This window comes from Nicotiana sylvestris, chromosome 2 (assembly GCF_000393655.2).
Source record: "Nicotiana sylvestris chromosome 2, ASM39365v2, whole genome shotgun sequence".
Taxonomy (NCBI): domain Eukaryota; kingdom Viridiplantae; phylum Streptophyta; class Magnoliopsida; order Solanales; family Solanaceae; genus Nicotiana; species Nicotiana sylvestris.
In genome coordinates, this window is record NC_091058.1 from 141,888,457 (window position 1) to 141,909,864 (window position 21,408).

General features: G+C 36.2%; 1 protein-coding gene across 1 annotated transcript; it reads right to left on the reverse strand.

Annotated features, from left to right (window-relative positions):
• Nucleotides 1-17,486: 17,486 nt before the first annotated feature.
• Nucleotides 17,487-17,969, reverse strand: LOC104236639 (uncharacterized). Its single transcript, XM_009790610.2, has one exon. It carries the CDS (start codon nt 17,967-17,969, stop codon nt 17,487-17,489), a length of 483 nt encoding a protein of 160 aa, XP_009788912.2.
• Nucleotides 17,970-21,408: the final 3,439 nt, after the last annotated feature.

Sequence of the window (21,408 nt, forward strand, 5' to 3'; positions counted from 1 at the left end):
ATGGGAAAAGGCAACATGCTATGGGGTTCCAACACAAAGAATCATAGCAATAAAGGAATCTAAACAGCTAGAACATTTGAACCGATAACAACAAATAAACACAACAAACAGAAAAGGCACGGCAACATCCTTCGTGCTTTTACTCTCAATCCTCACCATATAATCAATAATAGAAATGTGCACGGTATCACCCTTAATGCTTTATCACTCCTCCTCACCATATGAATAATAGAAATGAACACGACATCACCCTTCGTGCTTTATCACTCTTCCTCACCATATGAATAATAGAAACGTATACGGCATCACCCTACGTGCTTTATCTCTCTTCCTCACCATATGCATAAATATAAATATAGATGTGCACGGCATCACCTTTCGTTCTTTATCACTCTTCCTCACCATATGCATAAATATAAATGTGCACGATGTCACCCTTCGTGCTTTATTACTCTTCCTCACCATAGGCAACAACAGAAACAATAACAACCCGGCAAGGGCATCACAATCAAATAACTTCATTTCATCATTTAATTTCACAACAGAAATCTCAACTTGAGCCAATACTCAATCAATATCAGAAACCAGGAACAATATAGTAAGACTTGTTTAATATGAGTAATAACTAGTTTCGGTAGGAACAATACGTATAAAGGAACACAACGGTCACAAGTATAAGACTCACTCGCATGCTATGACCTGACAACAATGTGTAGGTACTCGTTACCACACTGATACGTCGTACTTAACAACTAATCAAGTAGCAAATAAGGCAACAACACTTAATCCCTCAAGCTAAGGTTAGCCACAACACTTACCTTGATTCCACGGCCTCAATCAAACCTCATTACCGCTTTACCTCTCGATTCCACCTCCAATCCTCTTGTATCTAATCATAATTAACTTAATAACATCAATAAATGCTAAAGAATCCAATTCCAATGCTTAATTATAGGTTTCCCAATATTTTCCCCAAAAAGTCAAAAAACCGACCCCGGTCCCGCTTTGTCAAAACTCAAAGTTCGGACCAAAACCCGATTACCCATGCACCCCCGAACCCGGATAAATAATTGGTTTTGGAATCCGACCTCAATTTGAGGTCTAAATCCCCAAATTTTGAAATTCCTAAATTCTACCCAAAACATCCAATTTCCCCATGAAAATCCCTAGATTTTATGATGAAATCTTGTAAAAAGATGAAATAGATTGAAGGAATTGAGTTAAGAATCATTTACCTATAATTTGGGGAAGAACTTGCTCTAGGAAAATCGCCTCTTGAAGTTTAGGTTCTGAAAATTTGAGGAATGAATAAAATATTCCGTCCAAGACCCTTTTACTCAGCTGCAGATGTCGCATTTACGACCTGAGCTTCGCATTTGCAAAGCTCGTAAATGCGAGGAAAGCATCGCAAATGCGAACCCCTCACATTTTTGTTGCCTTCACAAATGCAAAGGAAAGTTCGCAAATGCGAACATCATCCTCCGCAAATGCAACTAAATGATCGCATTTGCGACCAATACCCCTCCCAGCTTTACTTTGCAAATGTGAAGAGTTCTTCACAATTGCGAAGACTGTTGGCCCAGCTACTCTTCGCATCTGCGATGAGTGGCTCGCAATTGCAACACTGTCAGGCTTCGCACATGCGAACTCTGGTCTCCCAATTGCGAGATCAGAGGCCAACACCAGAACTGGACCTGCAACATTTTTTCCTAAGTCCAAACATGCCCACAAGTCTTAAAACATCATAAAAACTTGCTCGCGCGATCAAACCGCCAAAATAACATCTAGAACTACGAATTCAATACCAAAACTCATGAAATTTTCAAGATAGTTCAAACTTTCTATTTTCTAAATCAAAGGTCCGAATCACGTCAAATTACTTCTATTTTCATCAAATTTCACAGATAAGGTAAAAACATTATAACGGACTTGTACCGAGCTCCGAAACCACAATACGGGCCCGATACCAATAAGTTCAAGCATTATTCAATTTCTAAAAACCATTGTATTTTTTAATTAACAATATTTTTCAAAAAATTATTTCTTGGGATAGGGACCTCGGAATTCGATTCCGGACATACGCCTAAGTCTCATATTTTACTACGGACACTCTGGGACCGTCGGAACACGGGTCCGGATCTGTTTACCCAAAATGTTGACTGAAGTCTACTAAAATTATCTTTTTAAGCCAAAATCATCTTTTTCTTAATTCTTCACATAAGAGCTTTTCGGATACACGCCTAGACTGCGCACGCAACTCGAGGAGAGATAAAATAAGGTTTTCAAGGCCTCAGAATACGAAAACGGATCCTAATACAAAAGATGACATTTTGGGTCATCACATGCGCAATTCGTATTTTAGATGTTATTTGGTATGATTTGAGACCTCGAGCAGGTCTGTGTTATGTTATGGAATTGGTTGGTGTAATTGGACGGGGTCCCAAGGGCCTCGAGTGTGTTTCGAGATGGTTTCGGACAAAGTTTGGCTGAGTTGTGATGGCTTATGTCTGGTGTCTGGTTTTGTTCTTCATGAACGCAAATGGATTCATGCATTCGTGAAGAAGGATCTATAGGCTGCTGACTTTTGTGCTTCGCGTTCGCAATTGAGGCATCACGTTTGTAAAGGGGAATTGGGCCTGGGAGATTCTTAGCCTTCGTGTTCGTGAAGGGTGCATCACGTTCGCGAAGGTTCGCCTGGTTAAGCAATGCGTTCGCGAGCTGGGACTCGCGTTCGCGAAGGGTAATTTTGGAGATGGTATTGCTTCGCAAAACCGAGGGACTTGCCGCGTTCGCGAAGAAGGTCGGACTGGGTAGTGTCTTTTAAAGACGGGGGTTTGGCCATTTTTATTTCATTTCCTCCATGGGAGCCGACCTAGGAGCAATTTTGGAGCACCATTTTCATCGTCAATAATGAGGTAGGTGATTTCTACTAGTTGTGAGTTAAATATATGAATTAAGGCTTGTAAATTCATGAGATTTTTTGAAGATTATGAGATTTTTAGAGAAAACTTAGAAATTAGTATTTTTGGATTTTGACCACAAAATTGGGCATGGAATTGAGAATAAATTATATATTTGAGTTAGTAATATTATGGGTAATGTTTATCTTCAAAAAGTTTCGGAATTCGGGCACTTGGGCCAGAGGGTCGACTTTATTGGTTTTTCGAGTAGAGTTAAAAATTGTTATAAATTGTTAACTTGTAAGCATTAGAGTATATTTTCATTGATTTGCACATTGTTTGACTAGTTTTGGAGCGACAGGGGGGAGTTGATTTGAGGTGTTGGAGTGGCGTTTGAGTTGGTTATGGAACTTCGGAGCAAGGTAAGTCTCATGTCTAACTTTGTGAGGGGGAAACTACCCCTAGGTGTTGTAATTGATATTTGCTACTTGTTACGGGGGTTACGTACGCACGAGATGACGAAACTCCGTACGTAGTTACATTCATATTATTGTCCGGGTAGACTTAGGTTCACGCCATGCTATAACTGTACTATTTGAGTTATCTCTTACCTATTAAATTCATGCATAGTATAAGTCATATTGCCAAAATGTAATTTGACTAATCTGCAGCACAATATGTATCACATGTTTTTTCTCCCTTTTCAACACTCTTAATAGGGATGGCAATGGGGCAGGCGGGGCGGGTTTATTTTTATACGGGTGCAGGGCGGGGTGGGACGGGTTAAATCAATTTTTAAAATTTTTAAAGTAGGGCAGAACGGGTTGCGGGTTTAGTACGGATTCAATGCGGGACAACTTTCAAAAAAGTATAGTATCTCTTTTGATTCGAAACATACTTAAGTTCCGATATAAAATATTTATTAATTATTATTTATTTAAGATTATCAAAGTTCTAACAATACCACACTCATGGACGTGCATATCTTACTTATCATATTGTAGATGTATTGTTTTCATTGCAATAGAGAATGTAGTTATGTTTATAGCTAAATATTAGTCTTAAATCTAAAACATACTTTTTTTTTATCGTCATTAAGAACTTGACGATTAAGTTATTAATAAGTTATAAGGTTACGTGCAATGGATCACTCGTTTTTCAGATCTCATATATAGTTTTATAAAATGTCACTTATCTCTTTTTAATTTTCTCGTCAGCAACTAAATGAGTTTCGATTTAGTGATATTTCAGTTTCAAATTTTAGTTTTACCCTAGTATCACAATAGTTTTACCATATATATGCAAAACAATTAAGTGGGGCGGGGCGACTTTTGGCGTTTTATAGATATAGGAAGAAATTCAAAAATAGCCAAATTTACAACCGGTTGTTCAAAAATAGTCTAGTTTCAAAAGTAATCGAAATTTAGCCACTTTTCATGTAAAGATAAATTTGCGCGAAAACACTGTTCAAAACCCGGAAAATACGCCAGTATATTATGCTGGAGTTCTAGCATAAGTATACTAGAACTCCAGCATAATATACTGGAGTTCCAGCAAGTATATCGATCCAGCATAATATACTGGAGTTTAGAGCACCGGTGCTCCAGTCTCCAGTATATTATACTGGAGCTAGCAAAGTATACCGGTCCAGCATAATATGCTATAGTTCATACACAGGTGCACCGAACTCCAGTATATTATGTTGGATCGGTCTTTGTTGCAACAAAATAGTGGCTATTTTTCATTGACTTAGTAAACGCTGACTATTTTTGAATAACCAGTCTGAAAACTGGCTATACCGTGCTATTTTTTACACAGATATAAGAATGATGAGGTTGGCCTATCACTCCTACAAAATTTAATAAGTAACAATATAAGTTCGAAAAATGACTTAATATTGAATTAATATTTTATAACAAATAACTTAATGTATAAAAAATATAGGGGATGTTATTTGGAATATTTACAAAAAAGGAAAAAAATAAAATAATGGCAACTCATTTGTAATATATGTTATACATTTTTCTCCCGCATTGTTGTAAATTTTGGCCTTTAAAATTTTCATATTACACATAACTTTTAGATGGTCAAAATGAATTAAAGTTATAGATAGTTAAAACATGGACTACACTTTTATGATAGAAATAAAGTTTTTAAGAAAATAATTATACAAATTCACGTCCATACAATAGCCTAAATATTTAATTTGGAAGAAACGCGTATGGAACTTTTGCTTTATCAAATGTATGTGTGTGCCTAATTTGTATGCCTAAATACAATAAGCAAATATATTATAGATGAATTGTTTGATTTATATAAGGTAAAACTCCAAGATGCGATTTTCCTAGAGCAAGTTCTTCCCCAAATTATAGGTAAATGATTCTCAACTCAATTCTTTCAATCTATTTAATCTTTTTACAAGATTTCATCATAAAATTTAGGGATTTTCATGGGGAAATTGGGTATTTTGGGTAGAATTTAGAAATTTCAAAATATGGGGATTTAGACCTCAAATTGAGGTCGGATTCCAAAACCAATTGTGTATCAGGGTTTGGGGTGAATGGGTAATCGGGTTTTTGTCCGAACTTTGAGTTTTGACCAAGCGGGCCTGGGGTCGCTTTTTTGACTTTTTGGGGAAAATATTGAGAAACCTATAATTAAGCATTTGAATAGGGTTCTTTAGCATTTATTGATGTTATTAAGTTAATTATGATTAGATACAAGCGGATTGGAGGTGGAATCGAGAGGTAAAGCGGTAATTGAGGTTTGATTGAGGCCGTGGAATCGAGGTAAGTGTTGTAGCTAACCTTAGCTTGAGGGATTAGGTGTTGTTGCCTTATTTGCTACTTGATTAGTTGTTAAGTACGACGTATAGGTGTGATGACGAGTACCTATACGTTGTTGTCGGGTCATGGCATGAGAGTGAGTCTTATACTTGTGACCGTTGTGTTCCTTTATACGTATTGTTCCTACTGAAACACAAAAGTTTTAACCCGCCCCGCACCCGTCCCGCCCTATTGCCATCCCTAACTCTTGAGGTGCCAATTTCTATACCAAAATAAAACAAAAAGAAGAAATTTAACAAACAAAAAAAAACAGTGGTTAAAAAAAGAAGCAAGAACAGAGAATGATATTCAGTTACTCTTCTTAATCCTCTATTTATCGAGATTTATGTTCCAAGTATTTTTTAGTTTTATTGAAATAAAATTTATAATTTGGTTTAGTTCTAAACCTTATATCTAATTTTTCTTGATAGACACAAAGTTAAGCGGTTAATATCAACTGCAATCAAAACCAAATGCAAACAAATAATACATGTTTCAATGATTTCTTTGAACACAAGCATAAGTAATATTTGTCAGATTACTATATACCACAAACATCAAAGAAGTAAGAAGAAAACCGTGACTCGCTAAATTGGATTTAAAAGAAAAATACAAATAATATTTTAACTTTTTTTAATATTTGTCGTCATTCAAGAATGAAACCTTAGGTTAAAAATGTAAACAATTTTTTTTATGGCTTTTCTTAATACTTCTCCCATTTTCAACTTTTGACCATCAAAAATTTATTTTATTGGCACATCTGATTGTTCAACTTTCAAGTGATCTTACAGTAAAAGAGGAGCATCCGATTTTGCTCCTCACAAGCTACAAAGATCAAGTAATAGATCTTCTTCTTCTCGTCTATTTTAATCGACCAACCTCTTCACTATTATTGTAACAATCAAAATGTCATGCAATCTAACCCTCGGCTTAATCCAAAAATTTGAGCAATATCTTTGTTATTCAATACTCTTATTCCAAATAGCTTATAACTTTGTAAAATTATATTTACAATTTGATTTTGAGAAAGTATAAATTTATTTTTATTTTTTCTTGGAAAGAAAAAGTCTGACAAACAACGACACTACTGTAGTAGAAATACACACAACCCATAAATATTATTTGGCATAGAAATAAATAACGTACCTTTCGAATTCATGAATGATCGAGGAGCACGTTGTAAAACATCAGTCAAAAGAAAAATAGATATTATTTGATTGTTTCTTGCATATCATCGAACAATTGGGGTGCATCAATAAACTCAAACAATGGGATTAAGAAAAAAGTGTAAGATATACAATTCTAGTAGCTATACTCCACAACTTACATTATTCAACTTATATATAGCACAAGAAGAACATCAATTAAAAAAAGAAGAAATTCACGCCATAAAACATCATCACAGCCCATTAAGAGAAAAACTTAAAATTTTAAAAAGTGAGAAGAAAGTTGAGATGCTCACCCAAACAAAGATGAAACTTAAATGCAACGGAGGAGGAAGAGAATTGCAGAGAATACCGAAGGAGAAAGAGAACCAAAGGAAGAAGGAGAAAGAGAACCAAAGGAAGGAGATCGAGAACAACAGAGAGATACAGTACACGTGTTTACTCACCAATGAAATGGTTCCAAATTTAATGTACAGTTTGAAAGTACGGGGGGAGAATTATATATTTTTAAAATTAATCTCTGTTAGTTGACTGATTTTTCAATTAGTCGACTAGATGCAATAAACTAACAGTTGTAATAACAGAATATAAGATGCTGAAAGTAAATGCAGAAATTAAAGACACCGAAATTTTTATACTGGTTCGGATTCAATGTGAATCCTAGTCCAGTCCCCTTGGGTTGCAAGGGAGTTCTCTTTAGTGAATGCGTTTCTTCGAGTACAATGGAAATGACGTGATAGCTTAGTTCCTATATCACTCGTCTCTTTTGATACAATGTCTCACCAGTGTTGTTCTCGCTTTCTTCTCTAACTTGTTACACAACAGGTCTTAGAGAGGTACAATATTTGTTTGCAGTAGAACAAAGAGAGGGTGTTTGGTTCGATCATAGTATGTTTGTCTAAGCCTTAAGGATGTGTATAAATACTTTGTAGGAGGCCGTTTGCTGAAAAGAATTGACAACTTAAGAGATTTGATCCTTGGAAAGAGATTGATTTTTTCCAAGAATAATGTTATTTGTCGTTGCTCTTCCTTGATGCGAGGGCATTGATAGCTTTCCTTCTACAGATCTTGATGAGCGAGTTTTACTCCTTGATTGTTGGTCCTTCCGAAATTAGCAGCTTGTCGGTGTTCTTCCTCATTGGTAGCTTTCCTTCTACAGGCTTTGATAACGCGAGTTTTACTCCTTAATTATTGCTCTTTCTGAAAATAGCAGCCTGATTGATTATCTGTAAAACCCTGCGAATTTCTATAATTAACCCGACTAATGTGAGCTTGAAAATTTTAATTCTTGAAGGATGGATCATGGATTAACCTACATTACAAAGAATGGATGCTTGGAACTTTAGGAATAAGTGGATAATCATTTTTTTAATGATAAGTTGGTGGAACCTGTTGGAATTAAGTCAAAATGTTATTCAATTGGGTCTTATTATTTAATTGAAAAAAATGAAAAGAAAGTCAATGCATTGAATTGACATAGAAAGAAAGGGACAAAAGATATGTACCAGTGATTGTCGCCTCCTTTAGTGCATCACATGCACATGGCGTCCCAAGGATTTGAAGTCCAGCATGCTAGGCAGTGAAGTGCGGCTAACGCGTACAAGTTGGCATCCGAAAATTTAAGCCAATAGCTGGAGCTTTTTAAAGACAATTACGGGTTAGGATTGGTCTTTTATTTGGGTTATTGTCTTTGAAGGCTTAGAGAGAGAAAGGAGTTCCATACCATTAATGCACCTTCAAGGTAAGAATTAAATGTCATTCTTTGGTAGATTTGGTTCATTTATTACATCTCTTAACCCTCCGACATCATGGAATTTATAGATCTTTGAAGAAAATCCCAAGGTCACTTCAAGAACTCAAATCTTGAAATTCTAGGGTTTGACAAAGAGGTAATCTCTTCACTCCAAACTTAGGTGTTATACTCCATGGACGTAGTAGAGTGTATTTATGAAGGTAGAATTTTATTTAAACATCTATTCATAAAACCCTAGAAGAATGGGTTGTAGGGATGATGAATAGTGTTGGATTTTGTTCAAACGATGTTATTTGAGCTTTCAATGGAATGACTAGATCCCATGACATGTTTAAGGATTTTGAGTTAAAGTTCAAGGATTTACCTTCAAATGATGAAATGAGGATTTTTGCTAAACTTATGAAATTAGACTTAAAGTGTTGGGCACTTAGTTGGGTTAGTTGGTATTGTTGTGATACGTTATTGAATTATGTGAGTTTGTATATGTAGATTGTGACTCGTTGGCATTATTGGATCATTTGGGGTAAGGTTGGAAGCAATTTGAGATACGTTGAAACTTATTACCTTTGGAACTTTTCTCCAAACTCATATCGAAACACGATTAAATTCAGCTTCTAAATGTGAGTCCTATCTTGTGGGGACAAGCGAGTTGGGATTGCACCATTTCTTGAATCATAAAAGATTTTGAGTGCTATGAATATTATTTCCTTGAAATGTTATTCAAATTTTAAAACTAAACAAATGAGAATAGCACTTGTAGTATTTTTTTTAAAAGCAAATACATGAGTTGTGAAATATTTTGGATTTAACTATTTTCAAATAGTTGATTTGGCTATGAATATCGTCATTGATAAATGTAAAGGTTTTGGGAGTTACTTAAGTTCACCGAGATTGACCTTGGATATTTTCCTCATTAGGTCATGAAACTACACGTGCCGGTGTAGGCGTAGAACCTACCTTACGGTTGGAGACTACGACAGAGTACTTCCCATTAGGGGGTACTATTGTGCTACTTTATTAGCACGGCTGAGTCGATTCGTGCGGCACCACGATGAGACGACCTGAGCAAGTAGGGTATATGATACTTGCTGCTAGGTACATAATCTAGTTGACTTTTCCTCGTGTCGGTGATGGTATAGTGCTCCCGGTAAATGAAAAATCTAACATGATTTTGTAAAGATCAACGCTAAAGGAAGACATTGAAATATGTTTTATCTTATTATTTTATTTTATTTTCTAAATTGTTAATTGATATAAATGCTTCTTTCTTATATCTATTGTTATTGCATATCTTACCATTCCTTAAGGCTTGCCCTATATTTTTGTTGGGGAACCGTTCATGATTCGTACTAGGCATGTGGAGCTTAGGCCTTTCGGCCACATTTCCATTTCTGTTTTCAGGGACTGGAACTGAGCAGCTTGGACCGCGTGGATAGGGCAGCTCTACATTTCTGTTGATACTTTTAGTGAGACTCCACCCTCGCACCCGTGGAGGACTTTATTATATTATCATTCTTTTGAGCCATCGGGTTATGCCTTGGTTGGCTATGTCATTCCGTGTCATAGAGATTCCATAGACAATAGTAGTACTCATTTTGGGTTGTAATCCTATGGTTACTCATATGGCATGCATGACTGAAACTTTCTTCTACCTTTTTGAAGTTTTCTTTCAAAGCAAAATAGTTGCTTAAAGATATTTTTATGATTTGGGTTATATCTTAAGATGATCGTATTTGAAGAGGCTTTCATATCCCCTAATAGGCATATAGATGAGTATTAATTTATGGGATGGTTCACTCGGGTTGGGTAGAGTACCGGGTGCCGGTCATTTGGTTTTAGGGCGTGACAAACTCTAGCAAGATATTCGATTGCTTCTTTTCCATTTAAATCAATCTCTGATTGATTCTGAATCTTCATATGGTTAATTGATTCCTTCAATCTTGGATACTTCCTTGAGTTCCTGCATAGATATATTATTTGCATCATTAAAATCAGATCCAACAAGCTCCCCCTTTTTATGATGACAAAATAATATATATGTATAAACAATAGTTGACTTCCCTGTGTTATACTCCCCCTCAATGTATATAGTTGACTGGTTCATGATACTCCCCCTCAGTTCATGCAGTTAACTATTCCATGGTTAGATGTTGTGGTCGACTCCTACCGTAGAGGATACTAGCTTACATTTACCCTTCAGTCGACTATACCTGTATATAAATACATATACTCTTCTCCCCCTTTTTGGCATCAGCAAAGTGGGAATAAATAGAACAAACCACGAACTAAAACAGAACTTACAACATTATGCAGCAGAGTTATAGTCCAAAAGAAACAACCAAAACAAAACAAAAAGAAATTGTCCAATGGCTGAGTTAACAGGCCAAAAATAGCACAGCAAAAAAAGATTGTCTTAAGCAACCACATTATCGACGCAGAAAATAGGTAAGAGTGTTGTAGATGGCCTCCTTCAATTGTTCAAAGCTAGCATTGGCTGAGATGCTCACTCCATCCAGCCTGTCATGAATTTCCTTGAAAGACTTGACAACATTCTCCCTTACTCTGAGAACAACAACTCTTATCTTGGACACATCAGACCCTGTTTCTTTGGAGATGGCATGAATGTCACCAATAGTTGATTGAGTGGCTGTGAGGAGATTTTTGATTTCAGAGAGTTGAATGTCAATGGCACAAAGATTCTCACCAAGATCAGGATCACCAGGGCTGGGATGAGAGGCAGAGGGTTTAGGTTTGGGATCTACAGAAGCATGTTTTACATCACCTTCGTGCTTCTTAACCCAGGAGCCCTTAACACTTACATATCTCATACTTGCAAAGGCTCTAGAATTGTAAGACTTTGAAACAGTGATAAAGGGATAAGCGGACAGGAAAATTTGGTGAGCTTCCAGGATGTGAGTGATGGGCATGCCATAGGGTAGACTGGTGGGATCTTCTGCACTTTCAATCATGAAATTAATGACCCAGGAGGATAACTTGACTTTTAGTTTGGTCACAAGGTAGTATACTAAGAAAGTGTCTCTTTGAGAGAAGGTGGAAAAGGAACTAGTGCGGGGAAGTAGAGTAGTTGCTACAATGTGCGCCAGGACTCATGTTTCGAAACTAACATCACTGGGGCCTAACTGGTTGCGAAGGGATTTAGAGGGACACTCAGCAATACATCGTTTAGCTTGATCAAAGGAAATTTCAAAATCATCGGGCCAGGTATTTTTGAAAAGCATAGGAAAACTAGAATATTTACACTGAAAGAGTGAATCAAACATAGCACAATCAAGAACAATGCGCTTACCTAACACTAAGGATTCCAACTTATCAAGTTTACTAGAGCGAAGATTAGCATAAAACATCTTTACCAGGGCTTCATAGACCTTAGACCTTAGGCGGAGGAATAGAGAGGAACTTATACCACCCTTGATGAACAAAAAGATTTTTTACCTTACAATTTAGGGCTTCTATATCATTGAGGTCGACTACTCTTCCAGGAGCAATGGGCTTGTCTTTCAAGGCAATGCAGAGATCCCTGTTTGGAGAATTCCAGAAATTCATGTCAGATTCTAGAGAGCCAGAAAGATCTATCTTGGGTTTCTTTGGAGTAGAGGAAACAGGGGGGTCTTCCATAGGTCGTTTTCCTAGGGCTTTTTCTCCTAAGATTTGAGAATGATCAGACAAATCTTCCTACGAAGAGGCGAAACCCTCAGAATGGTCGGACCCTAGGTCTACTTGTTATGGGGGCATAGAAGGGGGTTTTGCTTTAGAGCGGGTACTTTTTCTGGTGGAGGCGGATGGGTTCTTGGGTTGTTTGGCCATTGACGGATAGTGGTTTGAGCATAGCTTTGGAGAAGGGTTTTCTAGATGATAGGGATGAAAGTGATTGAAAAGGGATCTCCACCTTAAGAAGATAACCTTCTGACGGTTGAGTACAGAAAAGGAAAAGACGTCAATTGAATAGACGTGATGATTGGCTTTCCAACTTTGAACGATGAAACTGATGTGAAAGGAGAAGAAAAGAGAGGGAAAATGGAGGCGTAATAAATGCAAAAGTAAAAGACAATTATTAAACCTACAAAAGTAACCGTATTACACATAGGTCCTACAGGTTATTATTCAAGCAAGTAATGCCAAGTAATTTTCTTAAAGCACAAAATCTATCCTCTAATAACGGCTTAGTAAAAATATCTGCTAACTGATCAATTGTTCCAACAAAAGATATTTCTATATCTCCCTTAAGAACATGATCTCTAATAAAATAATGCTTGATATCTATATGCTTTGCTCTAGAATGATGCACAGGATTTTTTGAAAGACAAATAGCACTTGAATTATCACAAAAAATTTGTATAGGTTTAAAGGAAAGTTCATAGTCACCCAGTTGATGGGACATCCACAGTAATTGTGCACAACATTATCCAATAGCAATATATTCAGCTTCAGTGGTAGATAATGCAACTGATGCTTGTTTTTTTTTTACTGTTCCAAGATATCAATGCATTTCCAAGTAATTGACATGTACCACTTGTGCTCTTTCTATCTTCCTTATCACCTGCAAGGTCAGCATCTGAAAAACCTTCTAATTTAAAAGAGTAAGAGCGAGGATACCATAGTCCATGGGAGACAGTCCCAATGAGATATCAAATGATTCTCTTTACTGCAGTCATATGAGATTCCTTAGGAGTTGACTGAAACCTGGCACATTTACACACACTAAATATAATATCCGGTCAACTTGCAGTCAGATACAATAATGAGCCAATCATTCCACGATACTTAGTTTCATCAACAGGGATTCCCTGTTCATCTTTGTCTAGACTCATTGAAGGACTCATTGGTGTGCCAATTTTTTATTGCTCATGCAAAATTTTTGAATCAGTTCCTTTGTGTATTTGGTCTGACATATAAAGGTTCCTTCTTCAGATTGTTGAATTTGAAGTCCAAGGAAGAATGTTAGCTCTCCCATCATGCTCATTTAGAATTCACTTTGCATAAGATTTGAAAATTCCTTGCACATAAGAGTGTTAGCACTACCAAATATAATATCATCAACGTAAATCTGAATAATGAGATTACCTTCAGTTGATCTTTTAATATGCAAGGTAGTGTCTACTTTACCTCTTGTGAAGCCATGATCAATAAGAAAAGAGCTAAGTCTATCATACCATGCACGTGGAGCTTGCTTTAGTCCATATAGTGCCTTAGTGAGCTTATATACATGATAGGGAAACTTTGAATCTACAAACCCAGGCGGTTGTTTCACGTATACTTCTTCCTCAATAAATCCGTTCAAAAAGGCACTTTTGATGTCCATCTGAAACAACCTAAATCCTTTAAACGATGCATATGCCAGAAGAATTCGTATAGACTCCAAGCGAGCTACTGGAGAGAAAGTTTCGGCATAGTCGACTCCTTCCTGTTGTGAATATCCCTGAGCAACTAATCTGGCCTTATTCCTTACGACCTTTCCATCTTCATTCAATTTATTTCTAAAGACCCACTTTGTTCCGATTACAGAAATATTTTCAGGTTTGGGTATCAGTTTTCCCACTTGATTTTTGCCAAACTGATCTAACTCTTCCTGCATTGCCCGTACCCAACTTGAATCTTTTAGAGCTTCCTCTATCTTCTTTGGTTCAACTTGAGAGGTTAATGCTAAATTTGCTTTCTTTTTGAGAGCTCCCCTGGTTTTTATTCCTTCATTTGGATCCCCTATGATGAATTTTTGAGGATATTCGGGTTCGCTCCTCCATTCATTTGGACGCACTACATTAGTTGTCGACTCGATCGGATGATCTGGTACACTGCCGTTGATTTCATTAGTTGACTCTATCGTAACAGATTTATCAGTTGACTCTTGAGATTTGCTTGTCTCTTGAGTTTCTTGAGCTTGATCTTCATCACCTGCAGTAATTCCTTTCTCGACCAAGGGGTTATTTTCATCGAATATAACATGTACAGATTCTTTCACACATAATGTGCATTAATGATAGACTCTAAAAGATCTACTGTTTAATGAGTAACTTAGAAAAATATCTTCATCACTTCTTGGATCGAATTTTCCAAGGTTGTCCTTACTGTTATTGTGAATAAAATACTTACTTCTAAAGGGATGAAAGTAACTGATATTGGGACGTTTACCTTTCCATAGTTCATAAGGAGTCTTCTTCAGAATGGGCCTTATGAGACATTGGTTGAGAATGTGACATGTTGTACTTACACCTTCTGCCCAAAAGTGATTTGGCAGTGAGTGATCTAGTAATATAGTTCTTGCCATGTCTTGGAGGGTTCTGTTTTTCCTCTCAACAACCCCATTTTGCTGTGGTGATCGTGGTGTAGAGAAATTATGAGTGTATCCCTGATCATTATAGAAGTCTTCAAATTCTCTACTTTCAAATTCTCCTTCATGATCATTCTGAATTGTTGAAATCAGATATTCCTTTTCTCTTTCAACCTTTTTGTAGAAAATCTCAAAATTTCTTAATGCTTCATCTTTTTCCTGGGAGGATTGTTTTACCTGTCTCGTCTTCAATAGCACAGCCTGTTTTCTTAAAATTTACCTCATATCCTGAGTCACATAGTTGACTTATGCTTATGAGATTGTAGTTGAGTCCATCGATGAGATAAACTTCAGTAATGTCACAATTGTTATTAAAGGGAATTGTTTCAGTACCAATTATCTTTCCCTTTGAGTCATCCCCAAACTTAACGCTTACTCCATCAATTTTTTTAACTTTTTTGAACAGATTTTTATCACATGTCATGTGACTGGAACACTCTAAGTACCATTTCCTTTTCGGCTTATTCTGTGGTGTTCCTGCAAAATATAGTGATTACTTCCGGTGAGGAGGTGTGAGCGACTGGCGGTAGTGGGCACGCGGAGAGGTAGAGGACGACCTAAGAAGTATGGGGGAGAGGTGATCAGACAGGACATGGCACGACTTAGGATTACTGAGGACATGGCCCTTGACAGGGAATTATGGAGGTCGAGTATTAAGGTTGTAGGTTAGGGGAGAGTTGTGAATATTTCTACAGCACAATAGAGTGAGACTAGCCAGTTAGGAGTTAGACTAAGAATGTCATTGGTCGTCTATTGATGCAGGGCTTTACCTGCTAGTTTTACTATACCAGCCATCTTTTTCGTATTTTGTATTCTGTATTTCATATCTATTGTATTGCTGTTATTTTATTATGCATTTATATGGTACTAATATAGCGGCTTCTGTTGCTTTTTGAGCCGAGGGTCTCCTGGAAATATCCTCTCTACCCTTCGGGGTAGGGGTAAGGTCTGCGTACATATTACCCTCCCCAGACCCCACTTGTGGGATTATACTGGGTTGTTGTTGTTGTTGTTGTTTCTTTTAGGTACCCAAGCTTGCTTGGGTCCTGAAGGGTTAGTATTGCTAGATTCAGAATTGTTTTTTGGTTTCCAAACCCATCCTGAAACATTTGCTTTACGAAAGCGACAAAAGGAATATTTATGTCCACTTTTGTTATAGTAGTGACACGTAACTCCTGACCCACCTTTAGGTCTTTCATTAGTGTTAGTACTAGTGGACTTTGTTCTGGCTGGTTCTTTTCTAGTTGACTTGTAAGTCACCTGGTTTGACCTGACAGAACTGTGACTGGTGGATTTGCGCATGCCATTGAGTTGCATTTGCAATTCCTCAAATTCTTCTTGAAGTACTTCATTTTCAATTTCCCATACTTCATATTTGAGTTTCCAGTCTTTGACTTCTTTATTTAGTCTCTTAAGCTCATTCATCATTTTTTGAGACTCTTTCAAAGTTAAGTCAAGAATATCCTGTAATTCATTGCATCTTTCACAGTTATAAGATCTTACCTCACTTGTTTCACCTCGTGCCATGAAACAGTTCTCATTGTCATCTTTGCATTCATCATCTGAGGTGTCCTCATCCGTCCAGCATCCTGAGGATTTGTTCATCTCGTTTTCCAGAATCGTCATGAAGCAACGATTTGCTATCTCTTTGTGTTCTGAACTGTTTTCATCACTCCAACTTCCAAAAGATTTGTTCTTGTTAAGGCCTCTGGATTTTTTTTAGATCTGGGCACTCAGCTTGAATGTGTCCAAATCTTCCACACTCATAGCATTTTCCATCATTCTTGTCCTGTTCGTTGTATTGCCTGGATCGCCTAGGTGAAATTCTTCCTTTTCTCGTATTTCTGAATCTTCTCATTAAGCCATCCATGTTTCTTGATAGCATAGCAATCTCTTCTCGTAGAGCTTCAGGATCATCATCGATTTCATTTTTAGCTATTTCAGTTGAGGCCTTGAATGCGACTATTTTCCTTTTTTCTTCTTGACTAGTTTTCTTGAGATGTGTCTTTTCAAAGGCTATGAGTTCTCCTCATAGTTCATCATATAACAACAACAACAACAACGGCCCAGTATAATCCCACAAGTGGGGTCTGGGGAGGGTAATATGTACGCAAACCTTACCCCTACCCCGAAGGGTAGAAAGACTGTTTCCAGGAGACCCTCGGCTCAAAAAAAGCAACAGGAGCCAATATATTAGTACCATAAAAATGCATAATAAAATAACAGCAATATAAGAGATATGAAATACAGAATACGAAATACGAAATAGATGGCCGGTATAGTAAAACTAGCAGGTAAAGCCCTGCATCAATAGACGACCAATGACATTCTTAGTCTAACTCCTAACTGGCTAGTCTCACTCTATTGTGCTGTAGAAATATTCACAAGTTTCCCCTAACCTACAACCTTAATGCTCGACCTCCATAATTCCATGTCAAGGGCCATGTCCTCAGTAATCGTAGTTCATCATAGGATAACTTATTTAGATCCTGAGATTCAAGTGTGACTACTTTGGTCTGCCAAGTGATTGGTAGGCTTCTGAGAATTTTTTCTAACTTGATCACCACTCATATATGGTTTGCCAAATGCTTTTAGATCGCTAATTATTTTGCTGAATCTGACAAACATCTCTTCAATAGACTCTCCTTCTTTCATTAAAAAGAGTTCGTAATCATGAACCAACATGTTGATATGTGTTTCCTTTACTTTGCTGGTTCCTTCATATGTAACCTCAAGCTTGTCCCACATTTCTTTGGTTGTGTCACAGCTAGAGATTTTCTCATACTTTTCACTACTTATGGCATTATAAAGCAGGTTTCTCGCTTTATTGTTAACTTGTACCACTTCCATTTGCTCTTTTATATATGAGTCTATATCTTCAGGATCAGCAAGTGGTGGAGTAGTAGCTGACAGGGGATAGTTTCCCTTTTTGATGACTCTCCAAACTTTAACATCATATGCCTTGGCATAGATCTCCATATGCACTTTCTAGTGAGAGAAATATTGTCCATTGAAGTATGGTGGTCTAACTTTTGAAGTTCCTTCCTAGAAGAGAGCTCCTATGATAACTTGATTTGCCATGATCTTTTCTCACAAGCTGTTAAGCAAAAGAAAAATGTAAGCCTCGCTTTAATACCAATTGAAAGTACAAGAGGGGGAGGGGGAGATGAATTGTATATTTTTAAACTTAATCTCTGTTAGTTGACTGGTTTTTTAATTAGTCGACTAGATGCAATAAACTAACAGTTGTAATAACAAAATATAAGATGCTGAAAGTAAATGTAGGAATTAAAGACACCGAAATTTTTATACTGGTTCGGATTCAATGTGAATCCTAGTCCAGTCCCCTTGGGTTGCAAGAGAGTTCTCTTTAGTGAATGCGTTTCTTCGAGTACAATGGAAATGACGTAATAGCTCAGTTCCTATATCACTCGTCTCTTTTGATACAATGCCTCACCAGTGTTGTTCTTTCTTTCTTCTCTAACTTGTTACACAACAGGTCTTAGAGAGGTACAGTGTTTGCTTGCAGTAGAACAAATAGAGGGTGTTTGGTTCGATCATAGTATGTTTGTCTAAGCCTTAAGGATGTGTATAAATACTTTGTAGGAGACCGTTTGCTGAAGAGATTTGACAACTTAAAAGATTTGATCCTTGGAAAGAGATTAATTTTTTCCAAGAATAATGTTATTTGTCGTTGCTCTTCCTTGATGCGAGGGCATTGATAACTTTCCTTCTACAGATCTTGATGAGCTAGTTTTACTCCTTGATTGTTGGTCATTCCGAAATTAGCAGTTTGCCGTTGCTCTTCTTCATTGATAGCTTTCCTTCTACAGGCTTTGATAACGCGAGTTTTACTCCTTGATTATTGCTCTTTCTGAAAATAGCAGCTTGATTGATTATCTAGCAAGATCTTCGATTGCTTCTTTTCCATTTAAATCAATCTCTGATTGATTCTGAATTTTTAGATGGTCAATTGATTCCTTCCTCTTGATTCCTTCAATCTTGGATGCTTCCTTGAGATCCTACACAAATATATTATTTGCATCATTAAAATCAGATCCAACACAGTTAACACTTAATACTATATAAATGGGTCCAAGTTTATAGTACAAAGTATATTGCTTTTCTGTTCAACTCTTTAGTGCAATGTTCGTCCCATGTTTGTTCCACCCAACTGCCACTTCTAAAATATAGTAATATATCATTACCTTCCTTTGACAAATAATTCATACTACAAACGAAACTCTCTCAAATTTCCTTATTCATTTTATAGAAAGTAAGAGCATATTCTTAGTCTAGTATAATATCAGCTGCGCTCTCGTGGCCTTAGCATCAGAATTTTCTATCAAGTAACAGGAAGTATAAAGTCCGTTTCTTAAGTAACCAATCAAAGTACTGTATTAGGCAGGTAGAAAGAAATATATCTATCGAAAAAGTTTCCAACTTCCTCGGTATTCTATTCTGTCAATAAACCAATAGAACTCCAAATGTATGGCATGCAGCGAGACAAGACACACATGAATGCACAACAGAACTAGCTGTATTACTGTAGGTAAAGAAGCTAACTTATAGATACTTCAGAAAAGTCTTATATATCCTTGTAGTACAGTGCTTGGGCAACTGCATACCAAATATTCATGATAAGTTACTATACTTTTTGATGGTTCTGGACAATGACAACTCCTATTGAATGTGACAAATAAATGGCAAAATCAGGAGTTTCGCTAGGGATATTCAAGATTTAATATAAAATTAAATCTATGAAAAATAATTTATTAAGTATGGCAGATGTAACTGCGTGCAACAGGTGTGGTATAAATTGTGAAGTGATAGCACCAGGTGTGATGTAGGTACTTAATCAAATTAAGTAACCAGTATTGTCACATAAGTCGTGCTAGACTACCCAAGTGCCTAATCTCATCCATGGTGGCTGCGGGATGCCAAAGTTGCCTTAGGATTATAGTACTCTACCTTAGCACTAGGCATTAGGAGAAATTTCCATGCGAGTATAGTAACTTTGCGCCTCATTTTTTTTCTAATATCGTACTACTTTCTTTTAGGTTTTTATAATACAAGAAAGAGGAAATCTACCTTTTTTTTTTTTTGAATTAGAATGTGATGCTTTGAGTTGCATTACTACTTAGTATTGAATTGGAACATTTAGGGTAAAGTTTAATCTTCCCAAAAAAATTCTTTTCTTATTCCTACAGGTGTTTCTATATATAAAAATAATTTTTCTATCGGTATTCACAAATATGTCCATAAGAAGACAGTAATTTTAGTTCTGAGGATCAAAGTCATTTTTCTTTTCTAGAAAATAAATCTTCACGGTAATCAACTTACTAATATATGAAGTCTGTTGATAATATAACTGATGACATATAATTATGATGGTTGGATTAATAATAAATATTGAGATTCGCATGCTCTATAGTATTAATTCATGTTTGTAAGGAAATTGTATATGCTTCAAGTAAGTTATGACTTATGAACTGGCTAGGTTATTTTAAAACAAGTAGTATATTTTTCTCATCGATTTCATTTTTTTTTTGTGAAATTCTTTGCCCTATTCGTATCCATTGGAATTGCCCCATGATTGAGCAACATACATCTCAAGTTTTTAGCTTTATAAAGTGCAAGGTTATCGTGATAAACAATATATACAAGAAGAACAAATATGGCGGACACTTTTAAAAGAGCCTTGTGGTATTCTCCATTCCACAACTTTATTTTTTTCCTCTTCAGTTTTAATAATAACAACTTCTATGCTTTGTTGGCCCTTGTCAAATAAGAAAGGCAAAGGTAAATTAAAGTTGCTGTTGCGGTTGTTTTTTATCCTGGGCATAGAATGGAGCATTGGTGTAAAGAGAATTGCCTATCTTGATTTCTCTTTATAAGCAATATTCTACATAGCAAAAAGAAAAATATACTTTGACAAAGAAACGCCATTGCTTGATAGTTCATCTTCTGAATCATCATTTCAAATATAAAATATTAGTGATTTATATGTAAAGTATCCCTGCACCTATGGCACTTCTTTTGCTAAAATAAATATGTTATGTTAGCAGTAATAAAAATTAGTTATATATATACAACTCGAGATTAATAAACAAATTATTATGTTCCTTCATCTTTTAGAAGAGGGAAGTCCTGGGAATATTTGATTTTTTAGTTTGTTACAAACATTAGTTTAGTTATATTGTAACTATTTTTACCTGAGATAAAAAAAAACACATTAGGGACCCGTTTGTTCATATTTTTTTTTCTTTTTGTTATTTATTTTTTCAAAAACATGTTTGTCCATGGAATTTTGTAAGTTTTTCAAAAAATTTTGAAAATGAGTTTTTCAAAATAAACCACTTTTTCAATTTTTTTCTCACTCACAAAATTGCAACATTATTTCAAGTGAAATAAATGT

Excerpts from the sequence above, each read along its gene's own strand:
- LOC104236639 (XM_009790610.2), bottom strand. The coding sequence starts at position 17,969 with ATGGAGATCTATGCCAAGGCATATGATGTTAAAGTTTGGAGAGTCATC.